General features: G+C 42.2%; 1 protein-coding gene across 1 annotated transcript in view; it reads right to left on the bottom strand.

Moving 5' to 3' along the window:
- LOC135205492 (ubiquitin carboxyl-terminal hydrolase 32-like) overlaps positions 1-21,444 on the bottom strand; it is a gene marked incomplete in the record, with an annotated part of 352,787 nt that overhangs the window by 12,889 nt on the left and 318,454 nt on the right. Inside the window, 3 exon segments of the mRNA XM_064236209.1 lie at positions 18,751-18,843; positions 19,781-19,958; positions 20,414-20,517. Of these exon segments, the coding sequence (XP_064092279.1) occupies positions 18,751-18,843; positions 19,781-19,958; positions 20,414-20,517 (375 nt within the window).

Raw genomic sequence — 21,444 nt, forward strand, 5'->3', positions numbered from 1 at the left:
CCCTGTGGACATGTTTTCAAGAACGTCGTTCCGGCTTACGACGATTTTCGGGTTACGACGCGTCTTAAGAACGGAACCCCCGTCGTAACCCGGGGACTGCCTGTATAATAAAAGGAATGAAAGAGGTTGCAGACCCCCTGGATTTGCGGGAGATATATACGGCAAAAGCCACTATAAAAATGCTCAGAAGTGCTTATTTTGATAGTTCAAACACAAAAAAACCGTCTAAAAATGCTTATACCTACCTCAATACTTTAATAGTTTTATCACAAAAAGTGCATTTAGTCATGATATGAAAATACAGTACAGGCAGTCACTGGTTATCGGTGGACTCGGTTAATAGCTATCCGGTTTTATGCCTCTCCATAAAATCAGCAATTTACAGCACCATCACAGGGCAAGTTTCGGTTATCGACACTATAAGGTGCCAATAGTTATGACACCATAACATACCTAACAGAGGCACTATTAACTGGTTATCAGCGCCATTAACCAAAACTTGGCGCCATAAACTGCCGAGTTTTGGTTAATGGCAGTTTTCGCTTATCAGAACCCTGCCGAGAATGGAATCCCTGCCAATAACCGGGGACTGCCTTAATTAGTGAATATTCCTCAGTGAAAAATACCATGAATAGGCAAATTTTCTGTGAATAATGTGTACTACTATAAGCATGTGTTCCATAGAGAAATCTACAAATTGGTGAGACCATAAACTGTGAGTCCACGAATCCTGGAGGTTTACTGTAGATATATATACTTGCAAGAAATTACATAGCTACAGCGTCTAACTCACGTGGCAGCTTAAATTCAAATTTGTGGTGGCGCTCCAACTGTTTAGTGGAAGTGACTAGTCCCACCTACTAATGGGAATGCCACAAACAATTTAGCAGACCTCAATCTATGTGTACCCTACCCCCATCAGAGGGAGAAGGGTAGGCTGTGATTCTGTAATTACTTGGTAAATATACACATAAAACTTAATTTTATTTTAAAAATAGCTTTTTTATAACCTTAACTTACCAAGTAATTACATAGCTGAATCCCACATTGACAGGAGGTGAGATACATGGACATACGTATTCTATTCCAAAACATTAAGTCATGCAATGAATTTGAAACAGAAAAGTTGCTAGCATTTAAAACAATGCTTGGTGTTCCTTATCAGTTAGAGAGAAACTGCAGGAGAATACTGCCCCTGGTTGGTGCTTATCTTAACCTGTAATGGCATGCTGGTATAACTGTGGAATGGCTCTCTTTAAGTGGGAGATTTGCAGTGAAGGAGTATATTCCGACGGCTGGCTCAGCATCAGGGAAAGTTTTGCAGCCATGGAGTTATCCGATGGCTAACAAAGCTTCAAAAAGTGCCCTTGCCCTGGGCACAGTACCACAATACAGGGGCAGCTCCCGATTATAGGTGGCCACGGTTATTGGTGATCCAGTCGTATGATGCTTTTCTAAAATAATGATAACTGACTTTTCGGCACCAACATATGCCAATCCCCGCCTATCAGCAGAATTGATACTCATTTATCGGTGCTGATAACTGGGGATTGGCGCTATTGTTGCTAATTTTTGGTTATTGTCATGCCGTTAAGAACAGAACCCCAACCAATAACCGGGGACTGCATTAAAAATAACTAGCCAACACTGTAACCTACCCAACACTGAAATAAAATCCACAACCCATCCACTGAGAGTGGCGGGTGCTCCAGGTACACTGTAACCCCCTGACTCCCCAAAACTTGGCACCTTACTATAAGGTGAAGAGATAGCAGGAGAAAATCCTATGCTACCTCCCATAATACCTACCATGCCAGTTACTTATAATGGTCGCATGGTAGTACTGCAAAAATTTTAACACTGTTTTAACTTTCATTAAATATTGTGAAAAGTGGAGATCACTTACACTTCCAATGGGCTGAATGCAGAATGGAAGTAAGGGGCATCTTGTGCCTGAAAGCTAATGAGGTAGCTGCTGCTCTGACGTCCTTAGCTTTCACTAAAAAGTAAGCAAAATGCTCTCCTGAATCTGAGTGTTCTCAGAAATAAAGGTAATTTAAGATGAAGGTCACTATAGTTTATGGATGGCCCTCTGCTCTTCCACCCTGTTCGGTAATACCTGAAAGCTCTACCTGGACTGAGAACTCTCTATTCTTCCTTAGAGCCAAGATGTCTGTTTATCACTTAAGAGAGATAAAACGTTAATGCATTTTAGCTGAAGCCAAGGTCACCAGGGAAGATAGTCTTCCGGGTAAGATCTTTTCTGAGAAGAGGAGCATAGCAATTCAAAAGAGGGACCTGTAAGTCACTTCAAAACTACGTCCAGGTTCCAGGAGGCCGGAATTTCCTTCCTTGCTGCATGCTTAAAAACAGAGTTAACTGTAGCTCGGCACCCTTTAAAGGAGAAATATGAGGGATTCTAGATATCCTTGGAAGAAAAGGAGGAAATCTGCAACTCTGGTCACGAATGTCTCAAAAGGTGAGACATAGAGTCTGAGACACCAGCCACGCAGAATCACTCACTTAGCCTGGAAGACAGCTAGAAGGTTGAGGTCTGCATTTACAATAGCCCCTATAGTATGTTAGGCACAATCCCTTCATTCTGACACGCTTCCAGACAGTTGAAGCCCATCAGGGCAGGAGCAAGCCCCTCTTGGTGGTATCTCTTGACTGAGTAGTCACAGATTGGGGAAGGAGCTATGCAGAGTCCACCCACAACCATGGCAGGTTTGGAAATCATTATTTTATGGGTCAGAGCAGGGCTATGAGGGTCATCGTAACGTTGCGATGAGCTTGAAACTTGTTCAGCGCTTCCTTGACTATGTTGAAGGGTGGAAAAACGTAGGGGTCCAAATTGGACCGAACTTGCAGCAAGGTGTTTTTGCCCATGCTAGAAGGTTTGGGGCTGGAGAACAAAAGAGGAAGAGAAGGTTCCTTAACATGGGAAACAGGTCCAAAGTTGGCCTGCCCTATATATTCCACAGATCCCAACAGACCAGGGGATTTAAGGTCCACTCAGAAGTAAGAACAAGCTTCTGATGGCTCAGTTCGTCTGCCAGAACTTTTTAGGTTGCCTGAATAAATTGAGTGACTAGAAAACTAAAATTTGATCATCTACAGTAGAAGTTCTTTTGCTGTTTGGTGATGAGAAGATGAGAGTGAGAGTCTCAGTGCTAACGTAATAATGTTAAGACTGTGCTCAAAGAATACCACAGTGCAGGAGTGAACTAGGGTTGAGAAGCATGGAAGCCCTAAGCGAATCACTTTCAGCTCTCTGACATAAATGTGAATGCTCCGTTCTGTCAGGGACACATCCCGGAAACTTCCCGGTTCACCAAGCGGGCTCCCCAACCTAGATCAAGGTGTACAGAAGTAGTCTAAGTCTAGTCTTGGAAGATAGAGGAACTTCCTTTCCGAAAGTCTAAGTTTGGACAGCCACCAGTGTAGGTCCGACTGAAATCTGAGGCTTGGGAAAAATAGACGGAATCTAGTTGTGTTTCTCTGTCCCAGTTGGTCATGTCAAAACCTTTCAGCACTCTTTTCTTTGAAGGGAATCTGAGAAGTCTGTTGTCCAGAAAAAACAGATGTTCATGGCCAGAAAATGAAGACAAAACTGGAAGATCCTGTCTCGTAAGACGGACCTGAGATACTCTCCAGAGTCTGGACATGGACATGGAAGGAAGTATCCTGCATAACCAAGGTCTTCGTCCAATCACCCTGGAGAATGGACGAAAGGACTGTCTGGTTTGTCTCCATCTTGAACTTTGTTCTCTAATCAAAGAATAAAAAGGGAGCTGTGGGCCATGCAGACTTGCTGACAGCTGAGAGGACTAGTTGGCAACCCTGCTGATTCTTGACAGCCATGTGGACATCCATGCAGGATCGACTTCTTATGAAATAGATAATGGCTTGCGTGGACTCAATGACACCTTGTACCGGCCAAAAACGTAAGTGGAACTGTACATGACAGAAACTAATATCTGATATGCTTATAAAAGATTGAAATGTTCATAAGGGACACAAAAGCCCGGGCACAGGATAATAGTGGTCTTGTTCAAAACCAGGTATGATGAATTCTCCCACAGTCAGACAATTCTTTAAACAGAAAAATAGTCTGTGAGCAGGGGCTAGGCATCAGCAGCAGGAGCCTAGCACGGGCTAGATAGTGCCAAGTGCTCTGAAAAAGGCATTGGGCATTTGGGAGTCAATGCCAGGTGCAAGGAAGTTGGCACCAGGAGCTCATAAGCAGATTCCAGATGTCTGAGAATAGGTACCACTAGGAAAAACTGGTCTGAGAGGATTCATGGCACTTTCTCTTCTTGCTTGGAGTCCATGTAAGGTCCTTCAAGAAAAGAATGCTCAGGAGAGAAGATATTGTCATTTCAAAGGAAGTCAGACCAGGAAGAGACAGATGGAACCATGGTGAAACTGCAGGAAGGCTGTGAGATGAAGCTAGCCTCCTTACCACTTTACAGGAAACAGAGAACGGCAACCATCATCTGCGTGTATCTTCAGCGGCTGTGAAGAACCAATAAAACATTACGGTGTTTACAATCTGTGTCAGAAACCTCAGAACTAGATGAAAGCTAGAAGAAGAATTGCAAAACTCTTACATGAAGTCTGTCTAACTTGACTAACGTCTTGGAGGATGACATCCACTGATGTTCCAAGTATAAAGAAAAAGGGGCTAGAAATAATGGACCATCTGAAAATAGCTGTGATTCTCTTGGCAGATGGAGAGCCCAAAAATTGCAAGAGTTCTAACTGACTTTCAGAAAGCTGACTCTTGTGAAAGAGGCTGTGTTCTGAGGAAGAGGTGAAGCAGGTCTGTAGGTAAAAATAACAAGGCTGATTGCTACTGTGTGTCTCGCACAGTAGTAAAGGAGTGGAACTCTCTAAAAACCATCTCAACTGTCCTTGTCTGCACAGGACAGGACTAAGAGAAGATCTGAAGAGATGTCTCTCGGTAAACACTACGGAGTCCTGTATCTTCATAAACCTTGCTCCTGCTGCCAGTCAAGAAAAAACCTTTTAGTTCAAAAATCTTGATGAGATCTTCGACAAGGAGGTCTAGTTCTGTCAAAGCACCAGAGGGAAGAAAGACAAAACACACTTGTCTTGTACCCTTCATCAAAGGTGAGAGCTTTCTTCAGCAAGCTCATAAATTTGGTAAACAAAAGTCCATGTCTACAAAGGACAGGACTCCTAGAAACTAACTGTAGGTAAAAAGGGAGCAACTTCGGCTTGTCTGGAACTCTAGGCAAAGGTTGAACAGACTGAAGAGAGCCCATACTCTTGTGAACAGTCTATATGACGCTCAGAGGTGGGAGTCCGATACCGAAGAGTTGGCACCTGATGATCGAGTTCTGTCACTGGTCACTTGAAAACTGGACTCATGTGTCCAATCGGAAACTGGTGCTCAAGAAGGAACGACAGTACATTCTTAGAAAAGACAGGCGCTAATCTAAAGAGGAACTGGTGCCAAACACTAGTAAGCTGGTGGCATGAGAGTGGGAGCTGGGAGCTCTGCAGACTGGTGTCAGGTACTTAAGAGTTTGAGAACTGGAGCTGAGCATTTGGGAATAGTCAGATGGACAGGAACTGGCACCAGACACAAACAGGCTGGTGCCAGGATCCCAAGAAGAAGTCAACTAGATGAATGATGCCTTTCCACCAAGATGCCTTTCCAGTGGCTGTCTAATACTATACAGTGTTCCCCCTGTATTCGCGTCCTCCGGATTTGCGGACTCACTGATTCGCGGATTTCTCTCTGGACCTTATCTACCCATTATTTCCGGGGGATTCGCCTATTCGCGGGATTTTCCGGCGAAAATCATCACCAATTAGTGTATTTTGATGTTATTTTCATGACTAAATGCATTTTTATGGTACAAAAATGATTTACTAATTTTCAAATATTAATACTTATTAATACTGTATCAGTAAGTTTAATATGATTAAATGATGTCACATAGTAAAAATAATAATTCTCTCTCTCTCTCTCTCTCTCTCTCTCTCTCTCTCTCTCTCTCTTTCCTACAGAGATGTATGGTTTTTTGTATGATAAATAATTGATTTCATATTTTCTAATATTAATGTATACAGCAATAACATCAATTCATTAAAGAAAATACTAAAGTGAATTAGTAAGATTTTAGTTTATAAATTTGAAAAATTATGTAAGAATGAAGGAAATCCCAGTCTTCTCTCTCAAACTCAAGGTACTAAAACTGTCAAACATATCAAGTAATGGGACGGAGGGGGGAGGAGCTGTTGTGTTGTTGCCACCAAGTGTTCATGCAATTTCTCTTCTCTCTCTCTGATCTCTCGCGGTCCGGTCTCTCTCTCTCTCTCTCTCGTCTCTCTCTCTCTCTCTCATTTACTGCGACTCAAGAATTTTTATAGTACATGTACTATTTGTTTTTAATACTTAAAAATACTAATAATAATAATAATAATACAATAGCTGTTTCAACGGCATTTAATTTATATAGAATCTTCTCAATTCTTCTTATTATCTTTTTCTCGTCAGCATGTAGCTGGTGTCTTAAGTTTCCTAAGGACATGTAAAGATTTTCATTTGTCTTAGGTTTATTCCTCTAACGTGTCGACAGTGCACAGGCAGTCATCTATGAGAGTTTACAGTAAAGTGAATTAAGATACGTTTTACAAGTATTTATAGCATGCAAGGTCGTGTATAATCGGTGGGCGGGTCGGTGGGCAGGGATTTTAATTGGTCGTTGGATGGTAACGAAATCTCTCCCTGAGGCGATCAGATCTGCGTGGTCTGCCAATACGTATATGGGAATGTTCTACAGGGTCGACTGAGGGGGCAACTATCAGGGGGAAACCCCCTCAGACTCCCTTGGACCACCAGTATGCCTCTTCCCAGGTTTAAGGGGGTATGACGGGGACTTTAGATCTAGGAGATCCAACAGGCCTGACAGCTACCTCCCCCACTACACAAACCAGCAATACACCTTTTCAATAGTCATCTGTCAAAACCTGGCAATGTGCAACAGGTTCAACCATGGAGCAACTACTTAGGGGCCTTCCCACCAGCCTCCATTGGCCTTTCAGTATGACTCCTCTCAGATTAAGGGGGGTATGACAGTGACTCAAGTCTAAGAGAACAAGTGGGCCAGATAATCACCGTTCATTTCTGTTAACCCAGATACAAGACTGGCAGAGGCATGGGAAGGAAGCGAGGGAACCATAAGCGGGAGTAAGTGGATATAAAATAAAAGGACTAGTAGCAGGAGAGAAAATAATGGATGCAAGAGAGTTGGCGTCAGATGATCAGGAGCTGGCATCAGACGCTGAGCGCTCTGAGCTGGTGTCCGGCTGAAGTTGGCACCAGATGAGCGCTCTTGGGCACTTGGAGCATGGTTCTTGGCTGTCAAGATCGTCTAGTACTCTTCCTAAAGCCCATCACAACCAAACATTAAGCACCATTTCTCTCCCGACTACATTCCTGCCGTTACACTTGGCAGAAATAGAAAGAGGTCGTCTGCTAAATCGTTCCTGGTATTCTCATTAGTTAGCAGAACTAGTCACCTACACTAAAGAACTGAAGTGTTACTAAGAATTTTGAATTTATGCTGCCGTTTGAGTTAGAAATGACAAATTTGTAACTAATTTGTATTTTTCATAACTAACAAACCTTCGGTCTTAACATTAAGATGATAAGGCTCCTATTAAGGGGTCGAAAAATAGCGAGATGGCTCGGCCACACCAGTGGGGGGTTGCCTGGCAAATCACTGGAAGGTGTGGCAGGAACTGGGAGCAGAGCAGTGGGTGGTGGAGGTTCTCAGTCGGGTATTTGATTCCGTTCGAAGTATCCCCACCCCTGACAGAACCGCCATTGCTTCACCTCGCTTATGCTCAAGAACCTCAGAAGGCTTTTTTTCTGCAAGAGGAAGTGAAGAAGATGATGGAAAAAGGGGCTGTGGAACCAGTATCCATGGCATCAAAGGGGTTTTACAGCAGGATTTTCCTAGTACCCAAAGCCAGTGGGGACTGGAGGACAGTAATAGACCTGTCAACTTTGAATCTGTTTATAAGAAAAACCAGTTTCAAAATGGAAACTCCAAAGACAATTCTAAAAGCAGTCAGGATCAAGGACTTTATGCTGACCATCGACTTGAAAGACACATACTTTCAGATCCCAGTCCATCAGTCTTCCAGGAAATTTCTCCGCTTCAGTCTTGCAGAGAAAGTTTTCGAGTTCAAAGTTCTGTGCTTTGGATTGACAACATCTCAAGTTTTTACAAGAGTGTTCGCTCTCGTGTCGACATGGGCGCATGCTCAGTGGATCAGGCTAATAAGATATCTAGACGATTGGCTGGTGATAGCAAAGTCCAGAGAGAAATTACTCAGGGACAGAGCGACCCTTCTACAGTTTTGTCACAGCTTAGGCATTGTGATAAATCGGGAGAAGTCGCAGTTGTATCCATGTCAACGGCTGGTGTTCCTGGGAATGGTCATAGACACAATAAAAGCCAGAGTATTCGCAACAGACCAGAGAGTAGAGAAAAGCAAACAAGTGGTGAAGGCCTTTCTAGAAAAACAAACAGCCAGCAAAACAGTGGCAGGTAGTACTGGGAGTCCTAACTTCCTTGGAGAAGCTAGTACCACAAGGGAGGTTACACCTTCGGTCTCTACAATGGAGGATGAAGGAGTTCTGGTCGCCAATAGTAGATCACCCGTACGAGCAGATTCCCTTGTCGGCAGAAGTGAGGCAAGACCTGCTGTGGTGGGTGAAGGACAGCAATCTGACAGTGGGTATTCCCCTTCAGCAACCCTCACCGGATCTCTTGCTGTTCTCAGATGCGTAACTAGAAGGTTGGGGAGCGCATATGGAGGAGCTGATGGTTTCAGCGAAATGGAGCGGTGAGGACAGGAAACTCCATATAAATGTGCTGGAGCTAAAAGCAGCATTTCTGGCACTACAGGAATTCCGGGAGAGGGTGCAGGGACATTCAGTGGTTTTGATGTCAGACAACACCACAGTAGTAGCTTACATAAACAAACAAAGAGGTCTAGTGTCTCGACAGTTACATATGATGACAGTTCAACTTCATCAGTGGGCTGTAGAGAACGTAGTAGACATCAGGGCCAGATATATTCCGAGAAAAAGAAACAGTGGCCGAGAAGTTGAGCAGAAGGGATCAGATCCTGGGAATGGAGTGGTCCTTACACCAACAAGTTGTGGACAGAATGCTCAGGTTGTGGGAAAGGCCGATAATAGACCTATTCACAACCAGGTACAACAAGATGTTGGGAGTGTATTGTTCGGCAGTCCCAGACGTAGAGGCAGTAGCAGAAGACGCTCTACAACAACCATGGGACAATCTGGACGTCTACGCATTTCCTCCTTTTTATCTAATCCGTCAGGCTCTGAACAGGGTAATGTGGTCTCAGAACCTCAGAATGACCCTGGTAGCTCCGTTATGGCCAAAGGCGGAATGGTTTCCGGACCTCTTGGAACTCCTGATAGAGTTACCACCATGGAACAACCTGCTATGTCAGCCTCACGTGGAGAGGTACCACCGGTCGGTGAAGTCCCTATCACTTCACGGGTGGAGACTGTCGAGTATCTCTTGCGAGCGAGAGGGTTTTCACAAAAAGCAGCAGTGCAGATGGCAGGAAATATAAAAAAAGTCATCGGCAGCAATATACCAAGGGAAATGGTCAGCATACTGTGATTGGTGTCGTAGAGGGAACTTGTCTCCACTCGGTACCACTATTCAGCAATTAGCAGACTTTCTGATATATCTCAGGACAGAAAGGCATACGTCTGTGTCTGCGGTGAAGGGGTACAGGGCGGCTCTAGACTCGGTCTTACGCATGAAAGGCTTGGACATTCCATCTTCATGGGAGTTGGCCATGTTGATGAAGAGCTTTGAGCAGTCATGTTTACCAAAGGAACTGAAAGCCCCAGATTGGGATTTGACCATGGTACTGAGTAGTCTGACAAAACCCCCCTACGAACCACTAAGGCAGTCCACAGATAGGAGCCTGACCCTAAAGACAGTCTTCTTATTGGCCCTAGCTTCAACCAAAAGGGTGGGGGAGCTACATGGCCTGTTGTCTATGGTAAAGCACTCGAGAGGTTGGAAGTCAATGGCATCAGTAGTGGACAGCAGGTTTGACTTTTTCCATACCTTCTCTGGCTGATTTTGTAGATAATGACAAAGATCAGATGCTTCTGTGTCCCGTCAGGGTAACAAGAGAGTACTTAAGGAGGACAAGGCACCTCAGGCCAGGGTGCAGGAGGTTGTTCGTATGTACAGGACGGAACAAAAAGGAAGTGTCCAGGAATACAATATCGTTTTGGCTAAGAGAAACTATCAGGAATGCCTATATGACAGAAGGCAAGGGGTCAGATAGCCAGGTGAAGGCTAGGGCTCATGACATTAGGGGCTTGAGTGCCTCTTTGGCATTCAAGAAGAATATGTCTGTCGAGAGAATTCTGAAAGCTGGTGTTTGGAAACGCCAAACGACTTTCACTTCCTTTTATTTAAAGGATGTTGCTCATAGATCCTTAGATACCTTTTCCCTGGGTCCAGTGGTGGCGGCCCAGCAAGTGGTATAGCTCATCCAGTACCCATGGCGGGTCAGTTTGTGTCTAGTCTAAGATGAAGGTATGAAAGTAGAATGAATGGGATGACTGGTCTTTTTGTCTTTACTACTTTCTTTCTACTCCTTTACCTACGGGCAGTATGAAGGAGAGTGCCATCATGAGCTGGAACGGACTAGATGCAGGTGTGGTGGTCAGCCATACTGTAAAGTTATGTTAGAGTATAGTATACTTTCCAGTAGCAACACACCCCTCTCGGTAGTTGGAAGGGAGGGGTGATGGTAGATCCAGACACAAGGGACAAGAGTGGTTTATCAGAATAGGGGGTCCCCTATTTCCCCATAGTTTATAAACCATGGCATGATACCAGCACCCAGTGAGGGAAACCTATAGATCTCCTTATATCTTTGGTTCAAAGGTTATAGTCCATTCTCTTAGAATTCTCCTAATATTCAGAAATGGAATTAGGTGGCAAACTCCCAGTCAGTTACAGACTTACCTCCCTCCAATAAGTAAGTCTATCCTAATGTTAAGACCGAAGGTTTGTTTCGTATATGAACAAATGACAAATTTGTAACTAATTTGTATTTTTCATAACTAACAAACCTGAGGTCTTAACAGTTAAAGGGCCCACCTCGAACCACCCCTCTAGCAGTCTAACTGGGTTAGAAGTATAACTGCCGGTCGGTCACACGATGCCGAGGGCATTCTGGGTATAATGCCCCATGACCTGGTATAAATGCCAATAGTCCCTGGATCGCACAAGTTTAATTTAATAGCTATGTCATTACTTGCTAAGTTGGTCATGTGTCATTACTTGGTAAGTTACTTATTAAAAAAAGTTTAACCAGATCACTAAAAAGAAAAAAAAGAAAAAAATAACCATCTCCCATTGGGATAGCCATGAAGAAATCAGACCAGAAGTGTTCAAAGATTATCACAAGAATAATAAACAATGCATAAAGAGATGCAATGCTGGGTAAAAATTAACATGAAATAAGATTAAAGTACTTGAACATGTTAAAACATAATATGGACAGTCCCCGGTTATCGGCAGTCTTGACTAATGGCAATCCGGTTTTATGGCACTTGTCTAATGCCATAAAAATGACAAATTTGTAACTAATTTGTATTTTTCATAACTTACAAACCTGAGGTCTTAACATTAGGATAAATACTCAGCGCCAGCTGGAAACCGGTAAAGTTTAAAATAATTGTGTACGCAAGGGACTATTGGCATCTGTGCTTGGTCACAAGACATGTGGGGCCACCCACATACCCCTCATTAACTCGTGACCCTGTTCGTTTTTCTTCCAACCCAGGTTAGTTGATAGAGGGGTGGTTAGAGGTGGGCCTTGGTATGTTAAGACCTCAGGTTTGTAAGTTATGAAAAATACAAATTAGTTACAAATTTGTCATTTGTTCATAAAAGAAACAAACCTTCGGTCTTAACATTAGGATAGACTTACTCTTGGTGGGAGGTAAGTACTATTAACGTTACAACAGGGAGTTTGCCACCTTTGATCAGTTTTCTGAATACCAGAATTCTACGAAACTGACCAGTATTTCCAAATCTAAGATATATATGAATATCATAGAATCAGACTTCTGGGTTTTTACACAATGTCATAGTTCATTGGGTCCGAGGAAGATAAGATCTGTTCCCCTAACAAATCAATTCATCCACTCATGTAGGTTTGTTATCATTCCTCTCCCCCTTGCAAAAGAGAGGTATGTCCTGCTACTGATAGGTATTCTACTGATACTAACCCTAACAGTATGGCCACTTCACTCACCTGTACCTTGTCCATTCCAGGTTATGATGGTAGTCTCTTCTTACTGCCCTAAGTAAAGGAGGAGACAGAAATTTGAAAAGGAAAGAGGCCAGTTAACTCCTCCATTTCACATTCATACCATCATCTTAGACAAGACACCAACTGACCCGCCAGGGGTACTGGATGAGTTACACCTTTTGTTGAGCAGTCACCAAAGGACCCAAGGAAATTGAGTCCAAGGACCTCTGGGCAACCATATATATATATATACAGGAAATTGAAAGTGGTTTTCATAACAAAGAACCCACTCTCAAATTTCAATGAACAGACAAGACACCTCCTTAAAATTGCTCAATTTTGAGCTTTGATACCGTCACAGACCAACCGTCACGATCATTTTAACAGATATGTTCTTAAATGCCAGGAGGCCCATATTCCTCTGATGACCTTATCTTCTGTATAACCTCATTGGTACAACTTGACAAACAAGGAGTAGGCTTGCCCGATCGCCTCTGTTTGGCCTGTTCCTTTACGTCTACCACGTTAATGTTCTAGGTGACTTAGTTCTTTCTATAACTACAGAGTACTTTGACAAGTCAAAGCTGGCCTTGCTGAAGGTCCCTCACACATACTCACACCGTACTGAGCAAGATTAAGAAATGTATCTGTCATCATGACCTGTGCTGCATTGACTCATTACCCTGGATTCCGGGGCCAACTGGAACTGAAGTACCAAGCTACTTTTGAGTCTACGTCAAAACCCTGGTTATTGAGTACTCCCACTCTACCAAGGTCAGAGGAAGACCCCCCATCCACAGTCCGTTTCCTGTAACGTGACTGATGTATGTGCCTGGTGGTAGTCCGTCAAGGCTACTCTGATACAGAGTATGTTTTCACTTATCAGATTGGAGTTCTTATGTGCCCCATCCAGTTCACTGCTCCTGATTCATCTGAAGATTAGTCAGTGTGAAGTGATATTCACATGCCCAATCACCAGTCCAATGTATATCACCATGCATGCCCAATCACCAGTCCAATGTATATCGCCATGCATGTAAACATGTAATTACAGATTCTTCCCTCTGTTCTGACAACCTCTCCACCAGATCATTGTCTACTGACCAAATGCCTTTAATGGACAAAAACATCCACTACACAGGCAGTCACGGCCAAAGGGTCATTCTGTATATGAGAGCTAATGACCTTTGGAGTCGTGTTACGTCCGAGGTGACACTCTCCACCCAAAAACTGAGAACTATTAGTTCGAAAGGGGATACTGGTCAACCTCCAGGCCTTGAGATATTAATTCTACCTATCGGTGATGCCTCTTCCCCACACGAACCTGGTAGCGATGATTGTGCTACGATAAACTTTATCAGTCACTCATCTTGGGTCCTCCTTAATTACTGGAACCCATCCTTCCGTCCGGGACATGGCGGAACAGGTAGAACCTAGAGTTTGCATAACCTCCAGGATGTTCCCAGTATCGCAAATGGAATCCTCAGGCTCCTCGAAGGGTGAAACCCCTGAGACAGCTATTACATGGTTTTTCCATTATATGAGTTCCTCTCTGGACGAGTTGTTTGTGCACTCACCTGCCAAACCGGTGGCCCGAGGTCCTACTCCCATCTCAGCCAACGAGTAATCAGAGAACTTATTTCTGGTGATAGAAAACAATTTATCGATATAGTGCGGTTCGGATCCCACAATAAGGGAGGAGACCCATTTTCAGATTCCAAGTTAACCTAGCCAACAACCACTTGGACTAGTCTAAGTAGGTGTAGTCAATTAAGAATTGACTAACTTCTTTTAAGTTGGCAAGACCAGGTTGACCCTGGCTTGGTTAGGTTAGGCTATGTTACCCGTTCCAATTAGACTAGGACCCTGGTTTGGTTAGGTTATGCTATGTTAACTCTTCCAATTAGGCTAGGACCCTGGTTTGGTTAGGTTAGGCTATGTTAACACTTCCAATTAGGCTAGGCTAACTCCTCCATCACTTAGGGTAGTTTAAGTCCATCTGAGATGTACACTTAACTAGGCTAGGCTAGTTTAGACTAGCTTAATCTAGAAACTAAATGACTTAGGTTAGGGTAAAGCCGTTCAAGAAAGTTTGGGCTATCCATGCTAAGCTACAACCACAAATTTCCAGGCTGAGGTGGTAAGAGTGTTTTGAATGGGTAGCCTATGCACTAGTCTAGGCTCGGCTATACTTATAACCTTACTAATTCGTCCAACCTAAGATAGTACGGGCATGTTCAAGCAACCGGATCATGTTAAGTCATCAACCCACTGTTAGGCTAAGTTGACATGTATGTCGGAACCACTTAACCTATGAGTTAGGCTAAGTGGACCCGGCTAAGCTAAGAATTATACCACTTAGACTAATCTAAGATAGTAAATGCAGGTTCGAAAGCCAAACCGCAACCACTAGTTGGTCCAAGCCAGCACATGCATACCCAACCAGTTAGTTCAGACAGTCTAAGCTAAGAACTACTACTCAGATTAACTAAGATAGTAGCAGTAGACTCGAACTGGCTGGAATAGGCTACGAATATAACCAATTGTTAGGCTAAAAGGTATGACCCAATTATCCTGGCTATAGCATCTTAGGTTACAAGTGCCCTACTTAGGCTTGGCTACCTTATGTGACGAAAGGATGACATTCACCTCTTTCTTTCAACTTAAGTTCCCATTTGATTTCATTAAGAAGAATGGTTCTACGGCACTTTCAAGAAACCAAGCTTTCGATTACCTTTAACTACTTGTGTAAGAGTCGAAGCGTTTGGTCAATATTCTTATAGAAAGAAACCAGCTTATACCAACAAGTATATATAAAATATGGGAATTCTCCCTACCTGTAAAGGTTTGAAGTTTTCTGGAGTCAACCCAAAGTATGCTACTTCCCACCATTCAGGCTGCATACGATTACTAAGAGGAATCCATATCCTTCTATCAATCCGTGCACTTTACGTGCTGTAAATGGACTCGACATGAATAGAAAAAGGTAATTCATATACTTTCATATCCTTTTTCAAACCAAACACCATGTCAATCACCGGGGGAAGCATGCTGGCTCCCCAAAAGGTTATTGAATTGACTAATCAAATCAATCAACACCTCATACGTAGCCAGAAACTCTTGGTCTTCTCTTCCCTCCGGTTCTAGCGCACTGTGTTCAGCCATGGGAGACATTAACTAACTCCTACCCTCTGACAAATGTCCGGGTGTGTCATGGCCGTCCGACCATATGGCCGCGGCACCTTTGATCTTTAATGGCCACTGATGGCTCGATCTTGAATAGTCAGTAGGCTCTGAGAAGGTATCTATTTGCATAAGTCATGGCCTTCCAACCATACGGCCACAGCACCTATGATCTTTAATGGCCACTGATGGCTCATCCCAACAATAATAGTCAGTTGGATTTGAGAAGGTATCTATTTGCATGCGTCATGGTCGTCCAACCATACGGCCTCAGCACCTTTGATCCTTAATGGCCGTTAATGGGTCGAGCTTGAAAATATTATAGTCAGTAGGATTTGAGAAGGTATCTGTTTGCAATCCTATATACAAATATGAGAGCTATTTTATCATATCTTATTACTATGACAGCTAGAGTCCATGGAAAATGTTTGTAAAAGCACCGGCGTATGTATCAAGTTAAGCCACGGCATTGTAGTCTCTCTTAGATTCTTGTAGTCACCACTGGCAACTCCACGTCGGCCGCTAGCCCAGCGACAGTCAACGCTTTCGCTTGTTCGGACTCTTGTAAACGGCTTCGTCCGATTGCTTTGAGCTTACCAGCCGCTGAATTCTTGATTTTCTTGCTGATTGGGCTGTGACAGTCCTAGTTCAAAGAAGAAGAAGAATTTACTCTTCTCCTCTTGTCCCGAGGATCAGTCACGAAATCCTGTATCCTCCAACACTTGACTGGTACCCTCAGTGATCCCATCGAACTTAGCTATGACATCATCTAGAGAAGAAGACGAAGGATACGGCGAATCACACCTTTTCTTTTTGTCTTACTTAGCCATTTTCACCTCTAGATCCTGTTTATTCTTCATTACTGTGTGTACCAATGAGTCAAAAAGCTTATTAGGTTCCGGAGGCATCAAAGTAAATCAAGAATCAGTAGGCTGTGACGTCATGACTACCGCCATTACAAGCGGTCTTGGCTATGACGTCAACACGCTTGATGGAAGCGTGAGGCTGTTTATGGTACTCTTGCAGCCAAGATCAAGAGACCCAACCTTCTGTGGCATTTCTACTTTACAAGGATGTGACAGTCCTGCCTCGAAGATGAAGAAGAAATTATTCTTCTCTTGGCACGAGGATCAGTCACGAAGTCCCTGATTCTAGCCTTTTCCAACTCATCACAGCAGCCACACTAGACTAACTTTCCATCATTCACTTGTTAATTACAACTACTTCTTGAGCTTTCATATAATAGGGATGTAACAATCCTGGCTCGAAGAGAGAGAAGAAAATTCTCCTCTTGGCTCGAGGATCAGCTACGAAGTCCCTATTATTTCCATGATTGGCAGGAGAATGCACTGGCATCAAAGCCAGTCACCTAAGCTTGACGCCTAAGCGGAAGGATACAGAGAAAAGACTTGTCTTTTCCATTTATTGTGACTTATATCTCCTAACGCTTGTAATTTCTCTCAAAAACAATGTGCATTAAAAACCTCCCATCCAAAAGCATAGTTGTAAAGTACTCTTGTACCTCGAAATGAAAATGGAAGCATGCCTTCGTGTAGGCCGCAGCTGTGAAGAGACATCATGGTGGTCACTATGTTTATGACGTCACTGAGCAACTCGAATGCAAAGCCAGCACCCTACCAGAAGTGCAAGGCTGTTGATGTTATTCTTGTAGTCATAGCAACCTGACATTAAAGGCTGCCTTGTTGCCCTATCTGCTTCTTTATAGATGGCGACGCATCCGAGCGCCATCCAGTGCATGTCAGGATAAAAGGGACATCCATCACATGGGATCCTGGATGGCAACACGACGTTAAACATCAAACCAACTGTCCTTTTGGGTTGATTCTCCTGATTAAGCCTAACGCCGACCGCACACCTGCATCCTCTCTACCCACGTATAAGGAACGAAAACAAGATGATGATGCACGCTTCTCCCCGCAGGGAAAGGAGCACAATTAGTCATAGTTACTCCCCAAAGCACATCCAGATACATCAAAGCTGTGGATTACAGGCAATCCATATGAATATACGATATTCCCAAGCACAGGTAACGAATTAACCGTACCTTAAGAGTTTCTTCACCTACGACTTACTACACGAAGAGTACTTCGACGGTTTCCATAGACGTCGAAACCGTCAAAGGAAATAACATGGCGTATAACTGCTTCTTGTGATATCCAGGAAGTCTCGCAGCATGAGAAAGCTTCATGTTCACATACCCGGGAATTCCAAACAAATTGAAAACAACAGGGGGCAAACTAAACCGGCTTTAAAAGGACGGAGTAAACCACGTCCTCACTTAAAGGTGGTAAGAAGATAACTGACGGGGTCACAAGTTAATGAGGGGTATGTGGGTGGCCCCACATGTCTCGTAACCAAGCACAGATGCGAATAGTCCCTTGCGTACACAATTATTTTAAACTTTACCGGTTTCCAGCTGGCGCTGAGTATTTATCCTAATATTAAGACCAAAGGTTTGTTTCGTATATGAACAATGACAAATTTTCAATAAATTTATTTTTCATAATTAAAATACCCGAGGTCTTAGCATTAGGATAAATAACTTAGCGCCAGCTGGAAACTGGTAAAGTTAAAACATTGTGATTTATGGCTTCATAACAGGGCAAGTTTCGGTTATTGGTCCCGTACGGTGCCGATAATAGTTATGGCACCATAACATACCCAACAGAGGCACCATTAACTAGTTATCAGCGCCATAAATTGCTGAGTTTCGCTTAACAGCTTTCGCTTATCAGCACCCTGACGAGAACGAAGCCCAAGCCAACAACCAAGGACTGCCTGTATCAGAAAGATTCCTTAGGAACTGCTAAAAGCAGATGACCTATGTTAATGAGATTGAAAAGTCAAACAATTGTTTAAAATAAGGAAGAGAGGAATGGAGAGGATTAAATATCTTAAGCAAGCTACTACAGCTTGTGACTGTCTGGAGATAAAGTGTGGATGACATGGGAGAGATTTAGGAGTGAACTCAGTTCTACATATCAAATGTCACAGAGTTGTGAGAGAGGCCCAAGATGACAAGAAATTAATGAAACATGGTATTTTGAAGCTCAGAATTTATAAGAGCAAATGGGGAAGATATAGTACATATCTGTTATCTTCAGGAAACACTGGAGGGGTATAAAAACCAGCACAATCACAAATTACCACATTAAAAAGAAAAATCCTTACCTTACAACTACTGTCATTGAAGCATATCCATTTGCCCTGTGGATTCTTAGCATAACAAACGTAATGACCACCTTCCATTATCCCCGTGTGACACTGCAACCAATAAAAATAATTTACAAATTGACAAAACAGATTTATGTCAAGCAAATATAATATGTTTACACTTCAGCTGATAAAAAAACCCTACTTCAAGTGAAAAGCCCTGTATTATCTCTTATGTAATTTTAATAATACCATACATTGATTACAAATTATAATATTGTAGCTCTTAATCTTTCCAACCACAGTACTAATGCTTTTCCTTCTGACGCTGCTATATTTCTTTAATCTTTACTCAATTCTTACTTTCATAAACACCGTAAATCCAACAGAATTATCTTGCCCCACTAGCAGGGATTCCATAAAGCAAGGTTTACAGGTGACACCATTTTCTAACCACATATTGTAACTGATTTTTTATCACCACCTTCAGTCATGTGTTGCTGCCACTGATACTCCAAAAACATTTAACAAGTGTTTGGTAAAAGGTTTTGTTACAGTAACTTTCATTCCATAACTTGATGCCTTTCCTCTGTAAACTTATGTTGTTCATGGTGCAACATCTGATCATCAAAAAACTAACCAATCTTTCCACCAGTGCTGAAATATCCTGCCACTTCTTCAGATCTTTATGTCTCACTCTTACAATACTTCTTACTCTACATATACTGTGCAAACAACTTATCACAGCAGGTTCACCCTTCTTTTCTTCCATTCTTATTGAAAACTCCCTTCTTTTTTTCTTCAAGGGAATGCTGGCTTCTTCACACACAACTTGCTACCTTGCTTTGGTTATTGAGGAAAATTTAAATTCCTTGCAAATATCAAAAGTGATGTCTTGAATGGGGCACCACAGAAGAACTTTCCCCTTTTTGAAACTTTAAATAATGGTTCTGAACTAAATAATCAACATAAAGAAAGATACCTGTAAAGCAATGTCATGTATACATAATCACACTACACAAGCAATTGTAAATAGAGGGAAACTCACAGCAATTGCATAGAGACTGTATTTCAGGTCCAAAGGATCATAACCCTCTTCCAGACGATGTTGGTGGAAATCTTGTAAAGTATCCCCATATAAAACAGAACCATTGCGTATGCGTCTCTTGCGATTACCACATTCGCCACCTTTAATGGAACCTTCGTGTGAGGTAGCAGGACATGGACTGCAAAAGTAAAACAAATATATTAAAATTGTTTTTGACAATAAACCACACAGCAAACAGTACCCATATTGGATTCACAGAACCAGAATTGGTCCTTGTTGGACAACAACATTTAACTAAAATTCTTCTGATATATACTTGCTACTGTCTTCACTTCAGATTTTGGGTTTTTAAACAGACCCCAATCTTTCATCAGGTGATACATGGCATCTCAACAAGGGTTAACTACTGAACAGTAAGATAATGGTTGGCATAGTAGTACAGTACATGTAAAATTTCTGTCTGAAATGAAGCACAATCTAAAGATAAGAAATAATAAATATGGAGTGGTGGGTTTAGACTGCCTCAAGCTCACCTTGCATACTTAAAATAATCATGAACATAAAATTGTAACCCAAAGTATGTGTGAAACACTTTTCTGATGGAAAGAAAAACAAAGAAAAAATGTGACTTACCTTGCAGTACTATTACATATGCTACCATTTATAGAGCCATTCATAGAAGGCCGCCCATTTTTTATACTCTGTTCCTCTTCCTTTCCTTTTATTTGTTCAATGATCTGGGGACAAAATAAACTTTGAGAATATTTTCTAATTACAAAATATTAACTAGTATACAAAATGAGTCGTATTACACATAATGTAACTACTACATAACTCTGATGAAGCTAAACCCTTACTTTTCAAATGAGGAATTAACACAATAAACAATGACTTGTAATCATGATACAGAAGATAGCTTTACACATAAAAACCTTTGCAGACATGGAAGATCACAGGAGGCCTAAGAAGGCTGGTTATCTCAATACACAACATGAATTTTTCATGTACGTGTTCCCTCCGTATTTACAGGATGCGTACCAGAAATGGCCCCCCCCCCCCCCCCTAAATAGTTAGAACCCCCTCTAAACATGCTTATAACTGCCTATCTTGAAAGTTCAGATATCAAATGTATACCTTAAATAACATCCTACTTTAAATATACCTTCTTAAATTACTATCCTTATTACTATATTAATCTTTGAGATTATATTATTAGTATAATTTCAAAGTCATCTTAAACATTTTACCATAAAAAATATATATGTACAGAGAGAGAGAGAGAGAGAGAGAGAGAGAGAGAGAGAGAGAGAGAGAGAGAGAGAGAGTTATCCTTATTTAAAAGAGTGAGATGGATGGGATGGATTATTGTATTTCTTTAAAATACTTCCACATATGAATTTTGTAATTAGTTATATTATTATTATTATTTGATAGTATTAATAAACATATATGTACATGTACTATAAAAATTCTCGTCTCAGTAAAGGAGAGAGAGAGAGAGAGAGAGAGAGAGAGAGAGAGAGAGAGAGAGAGAGAGAGAGAGAGAGAGAGAGAGAGAGAGAATTACATGAACATTTAGTGGTAACAACACAACAGCTTGCTCCCCCTCTTGTCACATTACTTGATATATTTGACAGCTTTAGTACCTGGAGTTAGAAAGATTT

The sequence above is a fragment of the Macrobrachium nipponense genome, chromosome 24, assembly GCF_015104395.2.
Source record: "Macrobrachium nipponense isolate FS-2020 chromosome 24, ASM1510439v2, whole genome shotgun sequence".
Taxonomy (NCBI): domain Eukaryota; kingdom Metazoa; phylum Arthropoda; class Malacostraca; order Decapoda; family Palaemonidae; genus Macrobrachium; species Macrobrachium nipponense.